This window comes from Palaemon carinicauda, chromosome 3, assembly GCF_036898095.1.
Source record: "Palaemon carinicauda isolate YSFRI2023 chromosome 3, ASM3689809v2, whole genome shotgun sequence".
Classification (NCBI taxonomy): domain Eukaryota; kingdom Metazoa; phylum Arthropoda; class Malacostraca; order Decapoda; family Palaemonidae; genus Palaemon; species Palaemon carinicauda.
In genome coordinates, this window is record NC_090727.1 from 129,135,417 (window position 1) to 129,155,226 (window position 19,810).

General features: G+C 40.2%; 1 protein-coding gene across 2 annotated transcripts in view; it reads left to right on the forward strand.

Annotated features, from left to right (window-relative positions):
* Window positions 1-3,129: 3,129 nt before the first annotated feature.
* LOC137638505 (transcription activator GAGA-like) overlaps window positions 3,130-19,810 on the forward strand; it is a 66,720-nt gene continuing 50,039 nt past the window's right edge. Inside the window, exons 1-6 of one of the 2 annotated variants that reach the window (XM_068370603.1) lie at window positions 3,130-3,266; window positions 6,641-6,735; window positions 7,435-8,031; window positions 15,265-15,394; window positions 18,755-18,870; window positions 19,049-19,216. In XM_068370603.1, coding sequence (XP_068226704.1) covers window positions 6,643-6,735; window positions 7,435-8,031; window positions 15,265-15,394; window positions 18,755-18,870; window positions 19,049-19,216 — 1,104 coding nt within the window. In that variant the 5' untranslated portion in view covers window positions 3,130-3,266; window positions 6,641-6,642. The remainder of the gene's footprint in view (window positions 3,267-6,640; window positions 6,736-7,434; window positions 8,032-15,264; window positions 15,395-18,754; window positions 18,871-19,048; window positions 19,217-19,810) is intronic. The other variant, XM_068370604.1, reaches the window with a different exon arrangement.

Here is a 19,810-nt window from a genome sequence, read left to right on the forward strand (position 1 = left end):
AACGTATGTTAAAGATAGAATGAAATCTTACTTTAATGGCTGATTAAATACCGGTGGATTATTATTATTATTATTATTATTATTATTATTATTATTATTATTATTATTATTATTATTATTATTATTATCAACTAAGCTACAACCCAAGTTGGAAAAGCAGCATGCTATAAGACCAAGGGCTCCAACAGGGAAAAATAGCCCCGTGAGGAAAGGAAATAAATAAACTACTACAAGAGAAGTAATAACAGTTAAAATAAAATCTTCTAAGAGCATGAAAATAAATCTTTCATACATAAACTTAGAAAATTAAAAATTAACAAGAGGAAGAGAAATAAGATACAATTAACTGCCAAAGTTTACCCTCAAGTCATTAAGTAACATTTCCAATCCATCATTTCCAGCATGTAATTTAAGGGGTCTTTTGACTGGCCAGATGGTACTACATTGGATCCTTCTCTCTGGTTACGGTTAATTTTCCTTTTGCCTACATACATCCACACTGAGTAGTCTGGCCTATTCTTTACATATTCTCCTCTGTCCCCATACACCTGACAACATAGATTACCAAACAATTCTTCTTGACGCATTGTTCAGTGGTCACTTTCCTCTTGGTAAGGGTAGAAGAGACTCTTTATCTATGTTAAGTAGCTCTTCTAGGAGAAGGACAATCCAAAATCAAACCATTGTTCTCTAGTCTTGGGTAGTGCCATAGCCTCTGTACCATGGTCTTCCACTGTCTTAGCTTAGAGTTATCTTGCTTGAGGGTACATTCGGACACATTATTCTATCTTCTTTCTCTTCCCCTTGTTTTATTAAAGTTTTTATGGTTTATATAGGAGATATTTATTTTAATGTTGTTACTCTTTTTAAAATATTCTCTTTTCCTTTTTTCCCTCTCCTCACTGGGCTATTTTCCCTGTTGGAGCCTCAGGGCTTATAGCATCCTGCCTTTTCAACTAGGGTTGTAGCTTAGGTAGTAATGATAATAATAATAATAATAATAATAATAATAATAATAATAATAATAATAATAATAATAATAATAATAATAATAATGGAGTAAATATAGCTGTCTTCATAGACTATAATTGTCTGCGTGCTAACTGATGGCCTAATAATGCTTTGGTCATTTCTAAGTGACAAACTACGGCAACTAGTTGTTCAAGAATTACATATTCTATAACAACTATAGGGATTTGACATATGGTGATCTCATATTAAAAAAAAGTAAAAGTTTTTCTTATTCATTTCATCTACTGTAGTTCGCAGAGGTGGAGTATTTTTAGTGAAAGAACGTAAAATCAAACTATCTCAACGATATTTTGTACGCCTCGCACAATGAAGGCACCTAAAGGTAGGCCTACTCATTTTTTTTTCTCATAACCGAATTATTCGATTCAATAGCAGACATTTCCTTATGCCATTGGACAGTATATATCCACTTAATCAGGTACAATCAATGTTATTTAAACAAAATCAATGTTCAAAATATCGGGTTTATAATCTAGTCTGCTGAAAACTCAGCCTATGTTGAACTAATAACTATTATCAATTGAATAGAAATAATCAACCCCTGCTTGATTATAAACTTTATTTAGCAATGGTTACCTGTTAAGGCTAGAATTGAATTTAAGATTTGCTTGTTGACCCACAAAGCACTTACAAGTGATAAGCCTAAATATCTTCGTGATTGCTTGGTCTCCTACCCTGAAGCTACCAGCGCCGCTGTAAGAGTTAGACATGCTGATGACCCACATAGACTATTCGAAATTAGTGTGAATCATGCAATAGGAGGAAGAACGTTCAGTTATGCTGCACCAAGACTCTTCAATGACTTTCCACTCGATGTCAAGAATAGCAAAAATGTGGCAGCTTTCAAGAAAAACCTGAAGACTTATCTTTCTAGAAAGTGTTATAATAGTGACCTGAAAACTATTAAGCCTGAATACAAATGTTAACGAAATAACTGATAAGATACAGAGCAAAATAATAACTGGAAAGAAATTATTTTTTCACATACCAAGGCCCGCCTAAACAGACTTTTAGTGTCTGACGGAGGGCGAGAAATAAACCCGTAAAAAGTAATGGTTAGGAGAATATGATATTAACAATTCCTCCCATACAAATAAAACAGTTATGAACTTAAATTTTTGGAAATTCTGTTATTAATGTGAACAAGATGTGTCCAAAAATTACCCGAAGACACTCCCACTGAATGCATTTCAGTACATTTCTATGCCAGCAAAATTAGTAATTCACGAGAATTATAAACTATAACACGTACAAGAACCTTATGTGACCACAAACTTCTACCATGGCTAAAAAAACACCTCCTTTCTACGTACTCAAAATTTCCATGCCTATCTCTAACCAATTGCTGTTAGTTACAAGTCCTAACTTTAGTATATTTTCGTAAAGACCCAAAAGTATAAATTTTTTATATTTTTATAAAGAGATAAGTAATATTTAACTCTCCTGGTGTACCAATCACAAAATACAAGCCAATAAGTTATCTAAAGTCAAACAAGAATGGCAATTATTTTTTTTTTTCCTGGAGTAAATATTTCTCCTTCAGCCGTCCTTGATTTTATCATTTTTTTTTACATGTGAGGGATCATCTTATCAAAATATGGATTTCACTCAATTCCTCTGTGTTCCACGATAATTCAGTGTTTCAGTTTGACAGCATGTGATATCTTTTACTTATATATAAAACACATTTATAATCAAATTCGAAACTTCATCATATTGTACACAAGATATTTGTCAAAACATTATGCACCTTGAGCTAAATATTAGGCCTACACTCTACCAAATTGAGTTTTAGCTTACAGTTCTTGGATATTATTGATAGGAGCTATATGCAATACCTTGATTTCTTTCTAAAATACATAGCTTGAGATTTCATGCAATAAAGCTAACAACTAAATTATAATTTCAGTTTTCCTGTTAGCCTTTCCATTTGCTATCACCGAATGACATATTGAATCTACAAAATATAAAGAAACATAGTCATTGTTATGATAATATACTGGTAAGAAACAGTAAATATATTAAAGCGCTAATCCTATATTAATAAACTAAATAAAGCATTGAAAGACCTTTGCCCTTTTTAAAAATGGCTGCCAGGTTTCCACACAGTTTTTTTATCATAATAATAACCGACAAAACTTCAGTTTTCTAACGAATTCTTAAACAACCGTATAGCATAGCGTCAGTCAATCATGGCGGATAGTTGCGTGTACCTGACGTCCCTTTTGAACCCCGTAAGTATATTTTCTGTTATCAATTGTCATTGTTCTTTATTATGCCGAAAGGAACGTTAACATGGAGTCTGTATTATGCAAAATATGTAATAATTATATTTAATTTGAAGTGAATTTCTAAGGGAATTGAAACCCCCCACCGTCTAGTCGTTGATGGCGGTTTGTTTACATTTGCAGAGTTGGGCCGCCAGGGTTGCCAGTTTTTCCAAATGAGAAACGGCCAACGTCTGATTAACTGTAGCTTTAAAAGGCCAACATAATAGAAGATAAATGTCGAAAATATAGCATTTATGGCTAATTTAAATAAGGCCAAATCTAGGGATCTGGCACGACAAAAAGACAAATCGTGGAGGGTTTTTTTGGCCAACCTGGCAACCCTGGTTGGGCGTATGGTTCGGGCATCATTCTGCTTTCAGTAGCTTTGACCTTGGCATTCATGCAATGTATATGAAATAAAGGTGATTTTTATACATAAATTTGTAGTTTAGTAAGCGCTTTGTTAAAATATAAAAATACTGGATGTATCCTATTAACCGGAGCTGCCTTGTATACGTCAAGATGTTGGCTGTTAACCCTAGTCTTGGTGTGGGCTTAAGCTGAGTAATCCTATGATGGGATGCTGGGTGAATTTTCAGGAGCCTTTGTATATCAGCGGCCAGTTCCTCACGTATTGATTAAAAATGGATATCAACTAACCTAAACTTTCCCCCCTAACCTATCCTACGAGCGGTGTCCTTACCTACTTGCCTAACGGGGTGGCTAACGCCCCTCTGCGACCTTCCTAACACTGCCGTATTCTAAGTTAGTCATAAGACATATAGGTGGCTGCTATCGTACATACACCCCAATTTTCATATTAGTACAGTAACGGTAATGAAGAAAATAAGACAGGGTTTTATTATAATTACAGATGGGAAAAGCTCTACCAAAAAACTATGTTTTCTTTAGAAAAATCCCTGTTCTTTGCAAATGATACTTTCTGTGCAAATTAGAACTCAATTATATAAGAAATAATAATCAATGGGCTTAACATGCGCAGCTCAGCATGTACCAATTGTCAGTACATAGGAGCTTGATGTTTTTCATTTTTTGCGAGCAAAATGATTGCACAGTGTAGCAAAAAATCGTTCTTAGACAGTCTGATAGGTTTTTGTTTTGTTTCCTGTTGAAATGAAGGTTAAACACAATGAAAGCACATTATTTACTACAGGGAAAACTATTTTTTCCTTTCCGTTCAAAATGTTATTCCATCTGTAACTATAATTTTACCGCCTAGTCTTGAAACTTGATTAATCATACAATAGGATGCTGGGTAAACTTTGGAGCCTTTGTATATCAGCGGCCAGTTCCTCACGCATTGATTAAAAAAGGACATCAACTAACCTAAACTTTCCCCCCTAACCTACAAGCCGTGTCCTTACCTACTTACCTAATAGGGGGCTGACGCCCCCTGCGACCCCCCTTACACTGCCGTAATTTAAGTTAGCCATAATAATACATACAGGTGGCTGCTATCCTACATACACCCCTAGATTTTTATATTAGCACAATAACAGTAACGGAGGAAATAAGACGGTACATGGTGTTAGTGTTTAAAACTATTTTCATTATGATAACTGGCATAAAACCCTACGTACTGTTATGGTAAGTCTATCTACCAACTCCCAAAACCTACAAATTTCCAGTAAAGGGGAATTCCAATATCATAGGAAAGTGGGTGTTTACCGGTATAAATGCTGACAGCCATGTCCCATAACTCCCTTATTTTCAACTCTATTTCAAAGATTATGGCAGTTTAAGGGGGGTCGCAGGTTTAGAGGTATATCATGGTCCGAAATACAATATTATGAAGCTAGTTTTACGAATTATGAAATGTTTTGATTTAGTGTTACCTTGCCAGTTTTTTAAATTCCGCCTAGTTCTCACACCAATCACGGGTAGCTCTTGCACGTGTTACAAAATTCCCGATAGTTGGAACCTTTGTCGTCTTAAATTATGACACGTTCGATTCTAAGTTTGATGCAGATCCACCTATGTATATTCTTACTGCTTCTGTTTAAGGAAGAAGGAATAGATAAAAGAAAAGATTATATATGTCAAATTTGGAGAAAAAGAGAAGAAAATAAAAGAACTAGAATAAAGAAGAAAACTAAGGAGATGCCAATGGAGATGCGAATCCGTGGCTCAGTAACTAAACTGTACTGTTAATTGGGACATATCTTGTAAATGCCCAGTTATCAATCATTTGATAATTAATAATCATAGGAACATCAGAAACATTCAGGTGCACTTCAATATACTGGTTGCCTTTACATGCCTTAGCCTTTCTACCAGTTTTCCTGGTTTGATTACTCAAGTCTGTGGACAAAATTGATTTCAGGGTAACCTGACACGTCCCCAATTGTCACACACCAGGTGGAATCTGTGTTTGCTGATACTCCATGTAGCTTGGAACTACTTAAAGCTAGCGGTGTCATGTAAAGGATACATCGCCGATGAGATCCTCATCTTCCTTTATTGAAAAAACCTTTGTTTAGTCTCTGCAGTGGAAGACTGTCACTCATCGGTGAGCTAGATCTCAGACTGAAGATGCTTTTATGTGCCTAAAAGGTGAAGATGGAAATTACCAAGAACATTTCTTCTGATTATTGCTCCTTGATCTAAGGAGAATCCGGAAGGACCATCCCTGTCTGAGCATATAAAGTCATGGAAATTGGATGTATCTTAACCTTCAAGGAGAAACTATTAGTGACACGTTCTGAATCTTTTAACATAATCATAACATGATAATTTAAATATTTAAGTGAACAGACAAAAAAATAAGAGTATGTGCAGCAAATGTTTACTTACTACTTTACTGCCAATATCAAAGATAAGAAAACTGATAATCTAGTTGTTGGAAAAGTATAGAAAATGGAGTTAGTGTATAGGGGATACTAGAGTAAATTGCTTTCCCTTGCATTTTTAAAGAATATTTTAATGAATACGTTTCCGGGTCAGAAAATGGTTGCGTGCATTACTGGACACACTTGCATAAATATACCAGAAGGACTTTTTTTATTAAGAACAAATTGTTTTCATTAAAAATAACTTTTTGAAACATGAAATAATGTTTTTCTAGCAAAAAAATGTAATCATAGTTTCAAAAATGAAAACCCTAGGTTATGAGTCACACTCCATCAGCATTTGTAGCTTCTATGTTTATAGAGAAATTTTTTAAAGAAACACTTGATAAAATATGTAAAAGTAAAACATTTTTTAACCTGTGTTGATCAGATTGCCGGCAAAGTAACTTCACAAATCAATAATATGTGGCAAGTTCATTGGAACCTGTGAATACTACTTGCATTCTAATCTTTTCTTTGTTCTTTTAGGTATGATTAACACCATGGATACTGGGCTGTTATCACTTAAGTGGAATAATCATGGAACCACTTTCTTCCACGTCTTATCCACAATACGGAGAAAGGTAAAGACCAAAGTTCTGAACCCCTATCATTCATATTTTTTTTTTCCCATCACGAATAGTGTTTTATGATTTATTTCAGGTTAGCATTTCCTTTTAAACCTTAAAAGTTTACTTATTACAGTACTTCATTGTGCATTATATTGTTGAAGTATCTGTGGTATTTTTATATATACAGTATATGAATTTAAGTCCATGCTTACTTTTAGAATTAGGTTACTCAGCTACTCATTTACTTGTAGAAATTAATGTGAATTAAAATTTTTTTAGTGACATGAAATGCACCGTACTCTCAAGTTTGATAATAATAATATACAGTACTCTCTTTTAGCACAATTTGTATTGAAGGCATTACTCGTTAACCCTTTTACCCCCAGGCTATTTGGAAATTTCCAACCCTTAACCCCCAGGGGGTTATTTTTTTCCCAGCACATTTTGGTGTATATTTTTTTAAATTGCTCTAACAGCCTTAATTTTTGTCATAGAGAGGTCAGGTTGGTCTCATTCTCTTGGAAAATGCCTGAATTTTCTCAAAAAATTATCTAAAATATGAAAAAAATAATTTTTATAGCATTTATTTTGCAAGGACGTACCGGTACGTCCATGGGGGTGAAGGGATGGCTTTTGTGAAACGTACCAGTACGTCCTTTGGGGGTAAAAGGGTTAAGTTCTTGAAATTATTCTCTATTCCATCCCCGACAGGAATCCTACAGCGATGTGACGCTAGCATGCGAAGGCAAGTTTTACCCGGTGCACAAACTGGTGCTCTCGACATGTAGCGAATACTTTGAGGAAATCTTCAACCGGACCCAGTGCCGCCAACCGGTGATAGTTCTGAAAGACATCAGGCACAGTGAACTCGAAGCCCTCCTTAATTACATGTACTTAGGGGAAGTGAATGTGCTGCAGGCTGATCTAGCCGGACTGATCAAGGCAGCAGAGTGCTTGAAAATCAAAGGGTTGGCTGTGCCGGACGAGGCCCCCACGCCTAGAAATGCCAGTAGAGACTCTAAGAGAAGTGCTAGTTTACGTGAAAGTCCCCAGCAGGTTAAGAGACTAAGGGGAGATGACGATGTTCACAGGGATTCTCGAGAGGGGCGGGAACATGCGCGCTTTAACATGTCCCGTAATGTCCCCACTCATTCTAGTGATAGTGTATCTAACTCGTTAGCAACTCAATCTGGTCAGGATTCTTCAAGAGACCAGAGGGAAATGCACGAACGGCCGCCCGATAGTGATAGGTTAAACGAAGTGCGGCAGAACGATGTCCCTCCCACGTCTCCTAGTCATCCTGTAGAAGTAAGTATTTGTTTCTCATTTCATTGGTGGTGAATTCTTACGAATTCTAATCAGTTTGCCAAGACAATACTATGCTAGTTCCAAAGTTTTTGTTTGTGTACAGAGCAGTTTTCCCTGTTTTCTTTGGTTTTCATTCTTGTCATATTAAAAAAATTCCCCATCAATTTTTGAATATAGGAATGTTGTTATCTATTCAGTGTAGATTGTCATTGATATTGTTTTTGTGATTTTCCTGTAAGTTGCGAAATAAGATTTAAGTATGTACAGTATAATCTTCCAATCATTGAAAGTTACCAAGATATTTCTGTATGTCGAATAAACATCAAATTTTTTGGAAATTGGCTGATATATAGTATACAGTATTGAGTTTTTGAAACTTGATAAATTGTACTCGCCGTCACATCTGTACCATCACAATCCATGGATTACTCTTTGAGTGTTGTTGTCGTTTTCTCCCATTTGTGAAGTTTCTAATGTATTTTTTTCAATATTAAACTTACCCGATAATCATGTAGCTGTCAACTCCGTTGCCCGACAGAATTCTATGGAGGGATACGCCAGCTATCACAATACTAGAAGGGGGTGTATTTACCAGCGCCACCTGTGGCCAGGTACTCAAGTACTTCTTGTTGACACCTCCTCAATCATTCCTCTGTCGTGCTTCCGGCAAGACGTTCTGGGATACGCTTATGTTCTTGGAGTATTTTCACGACTTTGGTGAAGTATTTCTCTTTGATTTCGGCTGTCGCTTTACTGGAAACTTCTATATTAGCTTAGTTAGCTTTTGGAATTAATTTGATTAATTATGGTGACGAAGAGAGTATGAACTCTCGTTCACCTTTCAATGGCCGACCCTTCCCTTAGACGGAAGTGTTGGTGTCTAAGAGAGTATAGACTCTCTTTCTTAATTTTGCTTAACAAAAGTTATAGATTTATTTTATATCTCTCCGCCTCTTATAGGCCTCTTCGATTAACTTCCTTTTATTATAAACTTATTAAAATTAATTTTTATTTGTTTATATTCGACCTTCCTAATAGTAGGCGGTCTTTTCTTGGTACCGAAGTTAATTAACATTGAGCCCGTCATTTCGGTTTTACCTGTTAACATATTATGCTATTTCCGCCACAGAGTTTGAAAGAATTTCTTTGATAGTCTCGTACTGTTTTCAAAGTTGAACTAACGTTTTGTTTTGTCTCTGCAGTTGTTGACGTTCAGAACGTTCAACTTGCACTCTATCGTTACGATAGAGATAGAATGTTCACGGTTTCACGTTGCAGTAAGAGTAACCGTGTCTAGCGTTTTGTTCATTCTTTCTTAACTTAATGGTTTTGATCCTAATAAAGGAACTTTTCATTTTGGGAAATATTTCAGTTTTTTCCTTTAACAATAATATGTTTTTACGATATATATGATTGGGCTCTTCTCTCAGGTTCTAAGTCGAGAGAGAGAGAGAGAGAGAGAGAGAGAGAGAGAGAGAGAGAGAGAGAGAGAGAGAGAGAGAGAGAGAGATAGAGACGGAGGGAGAAAGAGGATAAACGTTTCATTCAAGCCTGCCAGGCGTACGAGTAACGTGTTTATCGTTTTTGCTCTTCTCCCTAGTCTCTTTAGGGGAAGAAGGTAAACGTTTCTAGAGTGATCTAGTGTTTAGTCTCTTTCCAGCCACTGAATTATTTATCTTTCATTAGATTTTTCTGTTACATTGTAATTCTGTTTTCGCAATTACTAACTTTTGAGAAAGGATAGAATTGCGTGTTTCAGGTACAAACCACTTAAAGTTTCGAGTTCAGTGAAATAAGTGCAAACAGAAAATCAAAGTGATAAGTGATTAGCGCAAAGTTCAGTGTTGTGCGTGAGGGTACTTCTGTGCGCGCCAGTCGTCCTCCCAGTCCGGGACCTCTTGCAAGCTCCCAAGCCCAGGGGAGAAGCAATGTCGAAGGGCAGAAGGGTTCAGCAGGCCTTGATCGGCGCACAGAAGTATCCTCGGTGGTTGTGGGCGTGTCTTACCGAGACCGTCACTCCCACCCGCAGACGATTGAGCCCTTATTTTGCTCGTCTGCAGAAGAAATTTAGGGGAGAAAACGCTGGTCTCAGGTCTCAAGACCTCTTAAACGTTAAGTCCAGACCTATGCCAGACGTACGAAGTTAGAGTTCAACAAACCGGATGCAGTCCTTGGGTTAGCTCTGACTCTCCTCAGTCATTAGTTGTTATGCACTCCGCCTAAGAGGAGTAAGGTTCTGCCACAACAGAGCTCAACTGTTAAGGCTTTACCTCAGCCTACTGTAGTTTCTGCCGACCCCAAGTGGACTCTACTACAGTCCATGCAAGCACAGCTTTCGGACTTGATGCGTGAGTGTCGGGCTGAGAGTGTTGCGCCTCCGCCTCCGCCTACACTCCCTCCGCCTACGCTCGCTCCGCCTGATCGCAGTACCACCTGCCAGGCGTACGATGTTGTGGACTCTACTACAGTCCATGCAAGCACAGCTTTCGGACTTGTTGCGTGAGTGTCGGGCTGAGAGTGTTGCGCCTCCGCCTACACTCGCTCCGCCTGATCGCAGTACCACCTGCCAGGCGTACGATGTTGAGCCACGTGCTGAGTTTGCTGTTCCCAGTGGTGTTCAGCCTCCGCCTTCCTTAAGGCAACCTTTACAATGGGATCAGGAGGATTATACCTCTCTTCCTCCGCCTCCACTTGCTGCTCCACCAGTGATGCAACAATCGGTTGAGGTACAACAACCTCTCCCGTCCATGAGTCAGTCTCCTCAGCTCTCGCTGCAGCGAGCTCAACCCTCCACAAGGCAAGCTCCACAACACCTTAGCCTTGCGCCTCAGGAACCTCAGCTTGCGAGACATTTACCTTGTTCTGCGCAGCCTCTTCCTCATCGCGCTCCGCTCACACCACAGGAACTGGAACTTGCTACTCCGCTTCCGCCAACCGCTCAGCAAGCGCAACCCTTGGGTTCAACCACTCATGCTAGGAGTCAGCCTCCTCCACCCATGCGCCTTCCTTCTGCTTGTCTTTTATTCAGCCTTTGCAGACTGAGCCTCAGGTGTTCCCTCAACAGAGTCTTGAAGAGGAAACCACAACTATTGTTGTTCCAGCTCGTTCTGACTCTGCTGTTCAGCATACCTTACCTCCATTTTCAAACCATATGATAATGGAGGTTATTTGTATTACTTATAAAAATATATTTGTATTCCTTGCAATATATTTTTAACAAGATCGCAAAATATGGCAAAAATCTGAATCATGAGTTATGAATGTAAGGTAAATATTATGTTGATATTAAAACCCCATGCAAGCATGCATAAGCACTCTAGCACTGGTCATGGAATTTCTGAGAAATGTTAAACGCCATGCACACGCTCTGCTTTCCTTACAGCAGGCTCTGCTTACAGCAGGCTCTGCTTACTACATGCTCTGCATACAGCATGCTCTGCATACAGCATGCTCTGCATACAACATGCTCTGCATACAGCATGCTCTGCTTTCAGCATGCTCTGCATACAACATGCTCTGCATTCAGCATGCTCTGCATTCAGCATACTCTGCATACAACATGCTCTGCATACCTTACCGCATGCTTCTCAGTCACATCTTTGGTTGTTGCCAACTCACTAGACTGTCAAGCAGTTTCATAACGTTGCCTTCTAGTCTGCTGCTTTTGCACCAGTGAACCCTCACTGAGAGAACTTTGCTTTTCTAGGATATGGTCCCTGTAGATGAGAAAGTTCTTTTCTCCCTCCTTCTGATATTCCCTTGAGGACTCTGTCATTTGGAGGGAGCCTTTAGCTGCATAACCTCTTATGGACTTTTATTTAAGCATAACATGCTTCCAGGGAAGGTAATGGTTCCACTTCAGTCGCTAACCCCGTCTGTTACCACACCTGCTCCCATAGACCTTGAGCTGTGTTGCATGACATGCAGTCCAAGCTTAGTCCTTGTTAGAGGATTTTTTGTTTACGGAGTCAATGTGTCACGGGGAAGACGTTCAACAACCAACAGAAGTGACTTGTTGTGACGCAGTGCGGCAACCTCAGCAACCCGATAAGGAGTTGTCTGTACGACCCAGACAGTCTAGACAGATTCGGGTTGTCACTGTACTTCCTCGCTTGCCCATGATTGACAGTTCACAGACTGTGCAGCAGTATCATGATCTTGTGTCCGGCTCCGTCAGACGACTGGCTTTTAAGAGCTCCCACAAGTCGTCGCTGTCTGGAGATTTTCAAATGGACTATGGATCTGACCAAGGAACTGGGCCTCCTGGTCAATTTTGAGGAGTCTCAGCTCGTTCCATCCCAGACCATTGTCTCCTTGGGTATGGATCTTCAGAGTCGAGCTTTTCGGACTTTTCCGTCGGCCCCAAGGATCTTCCAAGCCCTAGAATGCATCCAGAGCATGCTGAGAAGGAACCGATGCTCAGTCAGGTAGTGGATGAGTCTAACAGGGACACTTTCATCGCTGGCCCTGCTCATCGTGTTAGGGAGACTCCACCTCCCCCCCCTTCAGTATCATCTAGCTGCTCACTGGATAAAGGACATGACGCTAGAGACGGTCTCAGTTCCTGTTTCCGAAGAGAGGAGGTCTTCTCTCGCGTGGTGTAAGAACAGCTTTCTTCTCAAGGAAGTCTACCTTTGGCTGTTCAGAAACACGACCGCCGTCTCCTCTCGGACGCATCAGACACGGGCTGGGGTGCGACTTTGGACGGACAAGAATGCTCGGGAACATGGAATCAGGAGCAAAGGACACTTCACATCATTTGCAAGAAGTTGTTGGCGGTTATTCAGGCCTTGATAAACTTCAAGTCCCTCCAGCTTAACAAAGTGGTGGAGGTGGACTCTGACAACACCACAGCCCTGGCTTACATCTTCAAGCAGGGAGGGACTCTTTCGTGGAAGTTGTTCTAGATCGCAATGGACCTACTCATCTGGTCTTAAGATCGAAAGCTAACTGGTAACGAGGTTCATTCAAGGCGGTATGAATGTCATGGCAGATCACCTCAGACGGAAGGGTCAGGTCATCCCCACAGAGTGGACCCTTCTCAAGAATGTTTGCAACAGACTTTGGGCCCTGTGGGGTCAGCCAACCATAGATCTGTTCACTACCTCGATAACCTAGAGACTCCTGTTGTATTGTTCTCCGATTCCAGACCCAGCAGCAGTTCACGTGGATGCTTTTCTGCTGGATTGGTTCCATCTCGACCTGTATGCATTCCCGCCGTTCAAGATTGTCAACAGGGTACTTCAGAAGTTCTCCTCTCACAAAGGGACACGGCTGACGTTGGTTGGCTCCGCTCTGGTCCGCGAGAGAATGGTTCTTAGAGGTACTGCAATGGCTGGTCGACATTCCCAGGACTCTTCCTCTAGGAGTGAACCTTCTAAGTCTACCTCACGTAAAGAAGGTACACCCAATCCTCCACGCTCTTCGTCTGACTGCCTTCAGACTTTCGAAAGACTCTCAAGAGCTAGGGGCTTTTCGAAGGAGGCAGCCAGAGCGATTGCCAAAGCAAGGAGAACATCCACTCTCAGAATCTATCAGTCTCAAGGGGAAGTCTTCCGTAGCTGGTACAAGACCAATGCAGTTTCCTCAACCAGTACCACTGTAACCCAGATTGCTGACTTCCTGTTATATCTAAGGAAAGTAAGATCCCTTTCAGCTCCTACGATCAAGGGTTACAGAAGTATGTTGGCAGCGGTTTTCCGCCACAGAGGCTTGGATCTTTCCACCAACAAAGATCTACAGGACCTCCCTAGGTCTTTTGAGACCTCAAAGGAACGTCGGTTGTCCACTCCAGGCTGGAATCTAGACGTGGTCCTAAGGTTCCTTATGTCATCAAGATTTGAACCTCTCTAATCAGCCTCTTTTTAGGACCTCACATTAAAAACTCTTTTCCTCGTGTACTTGACAACAGCTAAAAGAGTAAGTGAGATCCACGCCTTCAGCAGGATCATTGTTTTCACATCTGAAACGGCTACATGTTCCTTGCAGCTCGGTGTTTGCTAAACGAACTTCCTTCACGTCCTTGGCCTAAGTCGTTCGAGATCCCAAGCCTGTCCAACTTGGTGGGGAATGATCTGAAGAGAGTACTTTGCCCAGTTAGAGCTCTTAGGTACTATCTAAAAGGTCTTAACCTTTACAAGGACAATCAGAAGCCTTATAGTGTGCTATCAAGAAACCTTCTTTTCCAAGTTCTAAGAACTCAGTTTCTTACTATTCAGGCTTCTGATTAGAGAAACACATTCTCATCTGAAGGAAGAAGACCTTGCTTTGCTGAAGGTAAGGACACATGAAGTGGGAGCTGTGGCTACTTCAGTGACCTTCAAACAGAACCATTCTCTGCAGAGTGTTATGGATGCAACCTATTGGAGAAGCAAGTCAGTGTTCGCATCATTCTATCTCAAAGATGTCCAGTCTCTTTACGAGTACTGCTACACCCTGGGACCATTCGTAGCAACGAATGCAGTAGTAGGCGAGGGCTCAGCCACTACATTCCCATAATCCCATAACCTTTTAACCTTTCTCTTGAATACTTTTTATGGGTTGTACGGTCGGCTAAGAAGCCTTCCACATCCTTGTTGATTTGGCGGGTGGTCAATTCTTTCTTGAGATGCGCCGAGGTTAAAGGTTGTGATGAGGTCCTTTAGTATGGGTTGCAGCCCTGTATACTTTAGCACCTTTGAGTTGATTCAGCCTCCCAAGAGGAACGCTGCGCTCAGTAAGGAAGACGATCTTATTAAAGGCAGAGTAACGGTTCAAGTCGACTTCCTTACCAGGTACTTATTATTTCATTGTTATTGTGGATAACTGATTATATGAAATACGGGATACTTAGCTATCCTTTAGTCTTTTACACTGGTTTTTCACCCACCCCCCTGGGTGTGAATCAGCTACATGATTATCGGGTAAGTTTAATATTGAAAAATGTTATTTTTATTAGTAAAATAAATTTTTGAATATACTTACCCGATAATCATGATTTAATCGACCCTCCCTTCCTCCCCATAGAGAACCAGTGGACCGAGGAATAATTGAGGAGGTGTCAACAAGAAGTACTTGAGTACCTGGCCACAGGTGGCGCTGGTAAATACACCCCCTTCTAGTATTGTGATAGCTGGCGTATCCCTCCATAGAATTCTGTCGGGCAACGGAGTTGACAGCTACATGATTATCGGGTAAGTATATTCAAAAATTTATTTTACTAATAAAAATAACATTTTTCCACATTTACAACAGATAGTACCCGATGAGTCAGTAGTTAAAACGGAAATTTTAGACGAGCCAAAAGAAGAAGATGAGAGTAATGACAATTTATTGAATTCTGATAGCAGCCTCGCATATGACCCCCTCACTCCTGGCATGCAAGGTGAGTACATGCAATTTTATTTCTTGAATGAACTTGTAAAAGTAAGTGGCACTACCAAAAGTGTACTCTATCTTACAGTGCAATGTCTGTCTCTCCTGTATTATTTTAGAAAAAGAGGGCTTTTGAAGAATGGCTGCAGAGTAATAGTATAGAGAAGTATGAAAAATAGAGAGAAAAAAGTGAGGCAAAGAGGGCAGCTGACCTGAGGTGGGGTCAGGGATTGGGTCATTCATATGAAGAGAATAAGAAGTAGTTTTTGAAAGAAGTGAAGAGAGTAAGGAAGGCTGGCTCAAGAATTGAAGAGACAGTGAAAGATGGAAATGGAAGGTTGTTAAAAGGAAAAGGTGGGCGGAATATTTTGAAAGTTTACTGAGTGTTGAGGATAATAGGGAGGCAGATATAATTGCTGTCGCAGGTGTTGAGGTGCCGGTGATGGGAGATGAGAATGAGAGAGAGATTACAATAGAGGAAGTGAGGAGAGCACTAGATGAAACGAGAGTAGGAAAAGCATCTGATATGGAGATGTTGAAAGGGGGTGGGGTGACTATACTTGAATGGTTGGTGAGATTGTTTAATGTGTTTTGTGTTGTGAATGGTACCAGTAGATTGGGTTTGTGCATGTATAGTACCACTCTATAAGGGTAAGGGAGATGTGCATGAGTGTTGTAATTCAAGAGGTACAGTATTAGTTTGTTGAGTGTAGTTGGAAAAGTGTATGGTAGAGTACTGCTTAATAGGATTAAGGATAAAACAGAGAATGCAATCTTAGAAGTACAGGGTGGTTTTAGAAGAGGTAGGGGTTGTATGAATCAGATTTTTACAGTTAGGCAGATATGCGAGAAATATTTAGCAAAAGGTAAAAAGGTGTATGTTGCGTTTATGGATCTGGAGAAAGCGTATGATAGAGTTGATAGGGAAGCAATGTGTAATGTGATGAGGTTATATGGAGTTGGTTGAAGGTTGTTGCAATCAGTGAAAAGTTTCTACAAAGGTAGTAAAGCATGTGTTAGGATAGGAAATGAAGTGAGCGATTGGTTTCCAGTGAGAGTGGGGCTGAGACATGGATGTGTGATATCACCGTGGTTGTTTAACTTGTATATTGATGGAGTGGCGAGAGAGGTGAATGCTCGAGTGCTTGAGACGAGGATTAAAACTGGTAGACGAGAATGACCATGAATGGGAGGTAAATCAGTTGTTGTTTGCGGATAATACTGTACTGGTTGCAGACACGGAAGAGAAGCTTGGCCGATTAGTGACAGAATTTGGAAGGGTGTGTGAGAGAAGGAAGTGTAGAGTTAATGTGGGTGAGTAAGGTTATGAGATGTACGAGAAGGGAAGTGGTGCAAGGGTGAATGTCATGTTGAATGGAGAGTTACTTGAGGAGGTGGATCAGTTTAAGTACTTGGGGTCTGTTGTTGCAGCAAATGGTGGAGTGGAAGCAGATGTACGTCGGAGAGTGAATGAAGGGTGCTAAGTGTTGGGGGCAGTTAAGGGAGTAGTAAAAAATAGAGGGTTGGGTATGATGTAAAGAGAGTTCTATATAAGAAAGTGATTGTACTAACTGTGATGTATGGATCGGAGTTGTGGGGAATGAAAGTGACGGAGAGACAGGAATTGAATTTGTTTGAGATGAAGTGTCCAAGGAGTATGGCTGGTGTATCTTGAGTAGATAGGGTTAGGAACGAAGTGGTGAGGGTGAGAACGGGTGTAAGAAATGAGTTAGCAGGTAGAGTGGATATGAATGTGTTGAGGTGGTTTGGCCATGTTGAGAGAATGGAAAATGGCTGTCTGCTAAAGAAGGTGGATGGATGGAGTGAAGAAAGCTCTGGGTGATAGGAGGATAGATGTGAGAGAGGCAAGAGAGCGTGCTAGAAATAGGAATGAATGGCGAGCGATTGTGACGCAGTTCCGGTAGGCCCTGCTGCTTCCTCCGGTGCGTTGGATGACCGCGGAGGTAGCAGCAGTAGGGGATTCAGCGTTATGAAGCTTCATCTGTGGTGGATAACGGGGAAGGGTGGTCTGTGGCACCCTAGCAGTACCAGCTGAACTCGGTTGAGTCCCTTGTCAGGCTGGGAGGAATGTAGAGAGGAGAGGTCCCCTTTTTTGTTTCATTTGTTTGATGTCGGCTACCCCCCAAAATAGGGGAAAGTGCCTTAGTATATGTATGTATGATTTCCCTCTGCTGTATTGTCATAAACTGTCTTGATGGTATTACCATTTTTGTAATCCAGTTTATGCCCTTTGAGCCAACACTTATTATTATTATTATTATTATTATTATTATTATTATTATTACTACTACTACTACTACTACTACTAGCTTAGCTGCAAACAAGAAGAGAAATAAGATAAAATAGCATAATATAATAGTGTGCCTGAGTGAACCCTCAAGCAAGAGAACTCAACCCTAAGATACTGGAAGACCATGGTACAAAGGCTATGGCACTACCAAAGAGTAGAGAATGACTAAAATCTTTTTAAGGCACTTTTTAACACATACACACATACCAAGGCACTTCCCCCAATTTTGGGGGGTAGCCAACATCAAACAAATGAAACGGAAAAGGGGACCTCTCCTCTCTACGTTCCTCCCAGCCTGACAAGGGATTCAACCAAGTTTGGCTGGTACTGTTAGGGGTGCCACAGCCCACCCTTCCCCATTATCCACCACAGTTTGATATAAAAAGCTGTAAGACAAACAGTCAAGAGGATAATGATGGAAAGGAATTTTAAGTGAACGATAAACAAGAGGATTGCAGATCATGGTCTTCCAGAAACAATTCCCGTGCACACACTATGCAGTAATTGCTAACAAAACCAGGAGAAGACATCGGAATGTGCACTAATAAGCAAGTAGTCTGGAGAACGTCTGAACGCAATTGACATAATCTCATGCATACACTTTTAATAATCGTTTTACTGTCGATAGCTTTTTTATCACCTTTATACCAATTTAAAAAATTACCCGTTACAGTACATCCATATTTTACACTGAAAATATTAAAAATCACAACTTAGGTACCTAAGTGTTTTCACAAGAGCACCTGAAGCTTCTTAAATACCAGTGCATATGCAAATAGGTTTCGAAAGCCCTTTCCATTGTGGTCTCCTAATAACAGGAAAGGCCCTGTAGGCCACCATTATCAGATCAGCTCAAAATTCTTGCTTCAGAAGACAGAATTGTGGTAACAAGTAATTGGGAGGTGGAATAAAAATAGATAAAATTTATACAATTATACTATTATACAGGTAGTATAGAAAAAAAATTCTGCTGTGGAACTGCATTTCAGACTTGTTTGAACTTATATGATTGAGACGATTGGAATATATATACCCATATTTTTTTTTTTTAATTTACAGGTGAGGGGGTTAGTGAAGGAGGGCAAGGGTTCGATCACCAAATCCTATCGTCCCAGCCACAGACGATGGAAGAACTAGTCGCACAAGCCATGCCAGGGACCTCAGGCATGCAGGGGGTAAGTTGTGTTTCTCGGAAATATTAGAACGGAAGCAGTGATAAATTTGACTTGACTTTGTTATTTAACTAGAAAACGGATGTAGATATCCTTCTGCTTTCCAAGGATATAATAAATTTGAATTAACCACATTATTTAAGTAGGAAACTGATGTAATGTCCTATCTGCTCTTTCCAAGGATTCCCTTGTTGGCTGGGGAGGGAATCAGGCAGGAGGGGGAGGCGGTGGAGGAGGAGGCAGTGGTAGCGACCTCTCCCGATTCCCCCTCGATGCATTCCAAGTGGATGACTCCCAAGGGGGTTCTCAGGGCTCCGGGGGACCACAGCAGCAACAGCAGCAGGCGATGGTGAGTGTTACGATCTGCGTTTTTGGATTGCCAATGGAAATTGCACAGTCTTTGGAGGAGTTCCGTTATTGCGAGGAAATCCTTTCAACTCGTCAGACTTTTAATGCTTTTATATGTGGTTTAGTCACAAAATTGTCCCGATTTCAGTGTTTACGTATAATAAAGGGTTCTATAAGGAGCATTTCACGGAGCGACACAGGTCGAGCCCAGATAATTATTATATTTTTTTCTTTTATCATTCGTTGTGGATTTCACGTGAGTTTGTGGAAGCTCTTGCTTTTGAATCTGTTTGAATCTTAGTTTAAATATATTGCTAAAAGAGTTAATTTTCAAAACCCGGGTTTATTGAGTATAGCATACCATTTCAGCTAATTAGTTTCCTTAGGAAAAATAAAAGATTCCCTGTGAAGCTTCTGCTGTATAGTATTCTCTTATCTCTGTAGATAGCTGTATTCATGCTTTCCTGATAGGCTATGAAGCTCTACTCGTACTCTCATGAGAGGTATTTCATATTAAAGAATATGAAAATTATTCCTTGGGGATTCATTTTAAGTAAATTTCATACAGTACTTGAATGAGGAAAAAGTGGTAAGG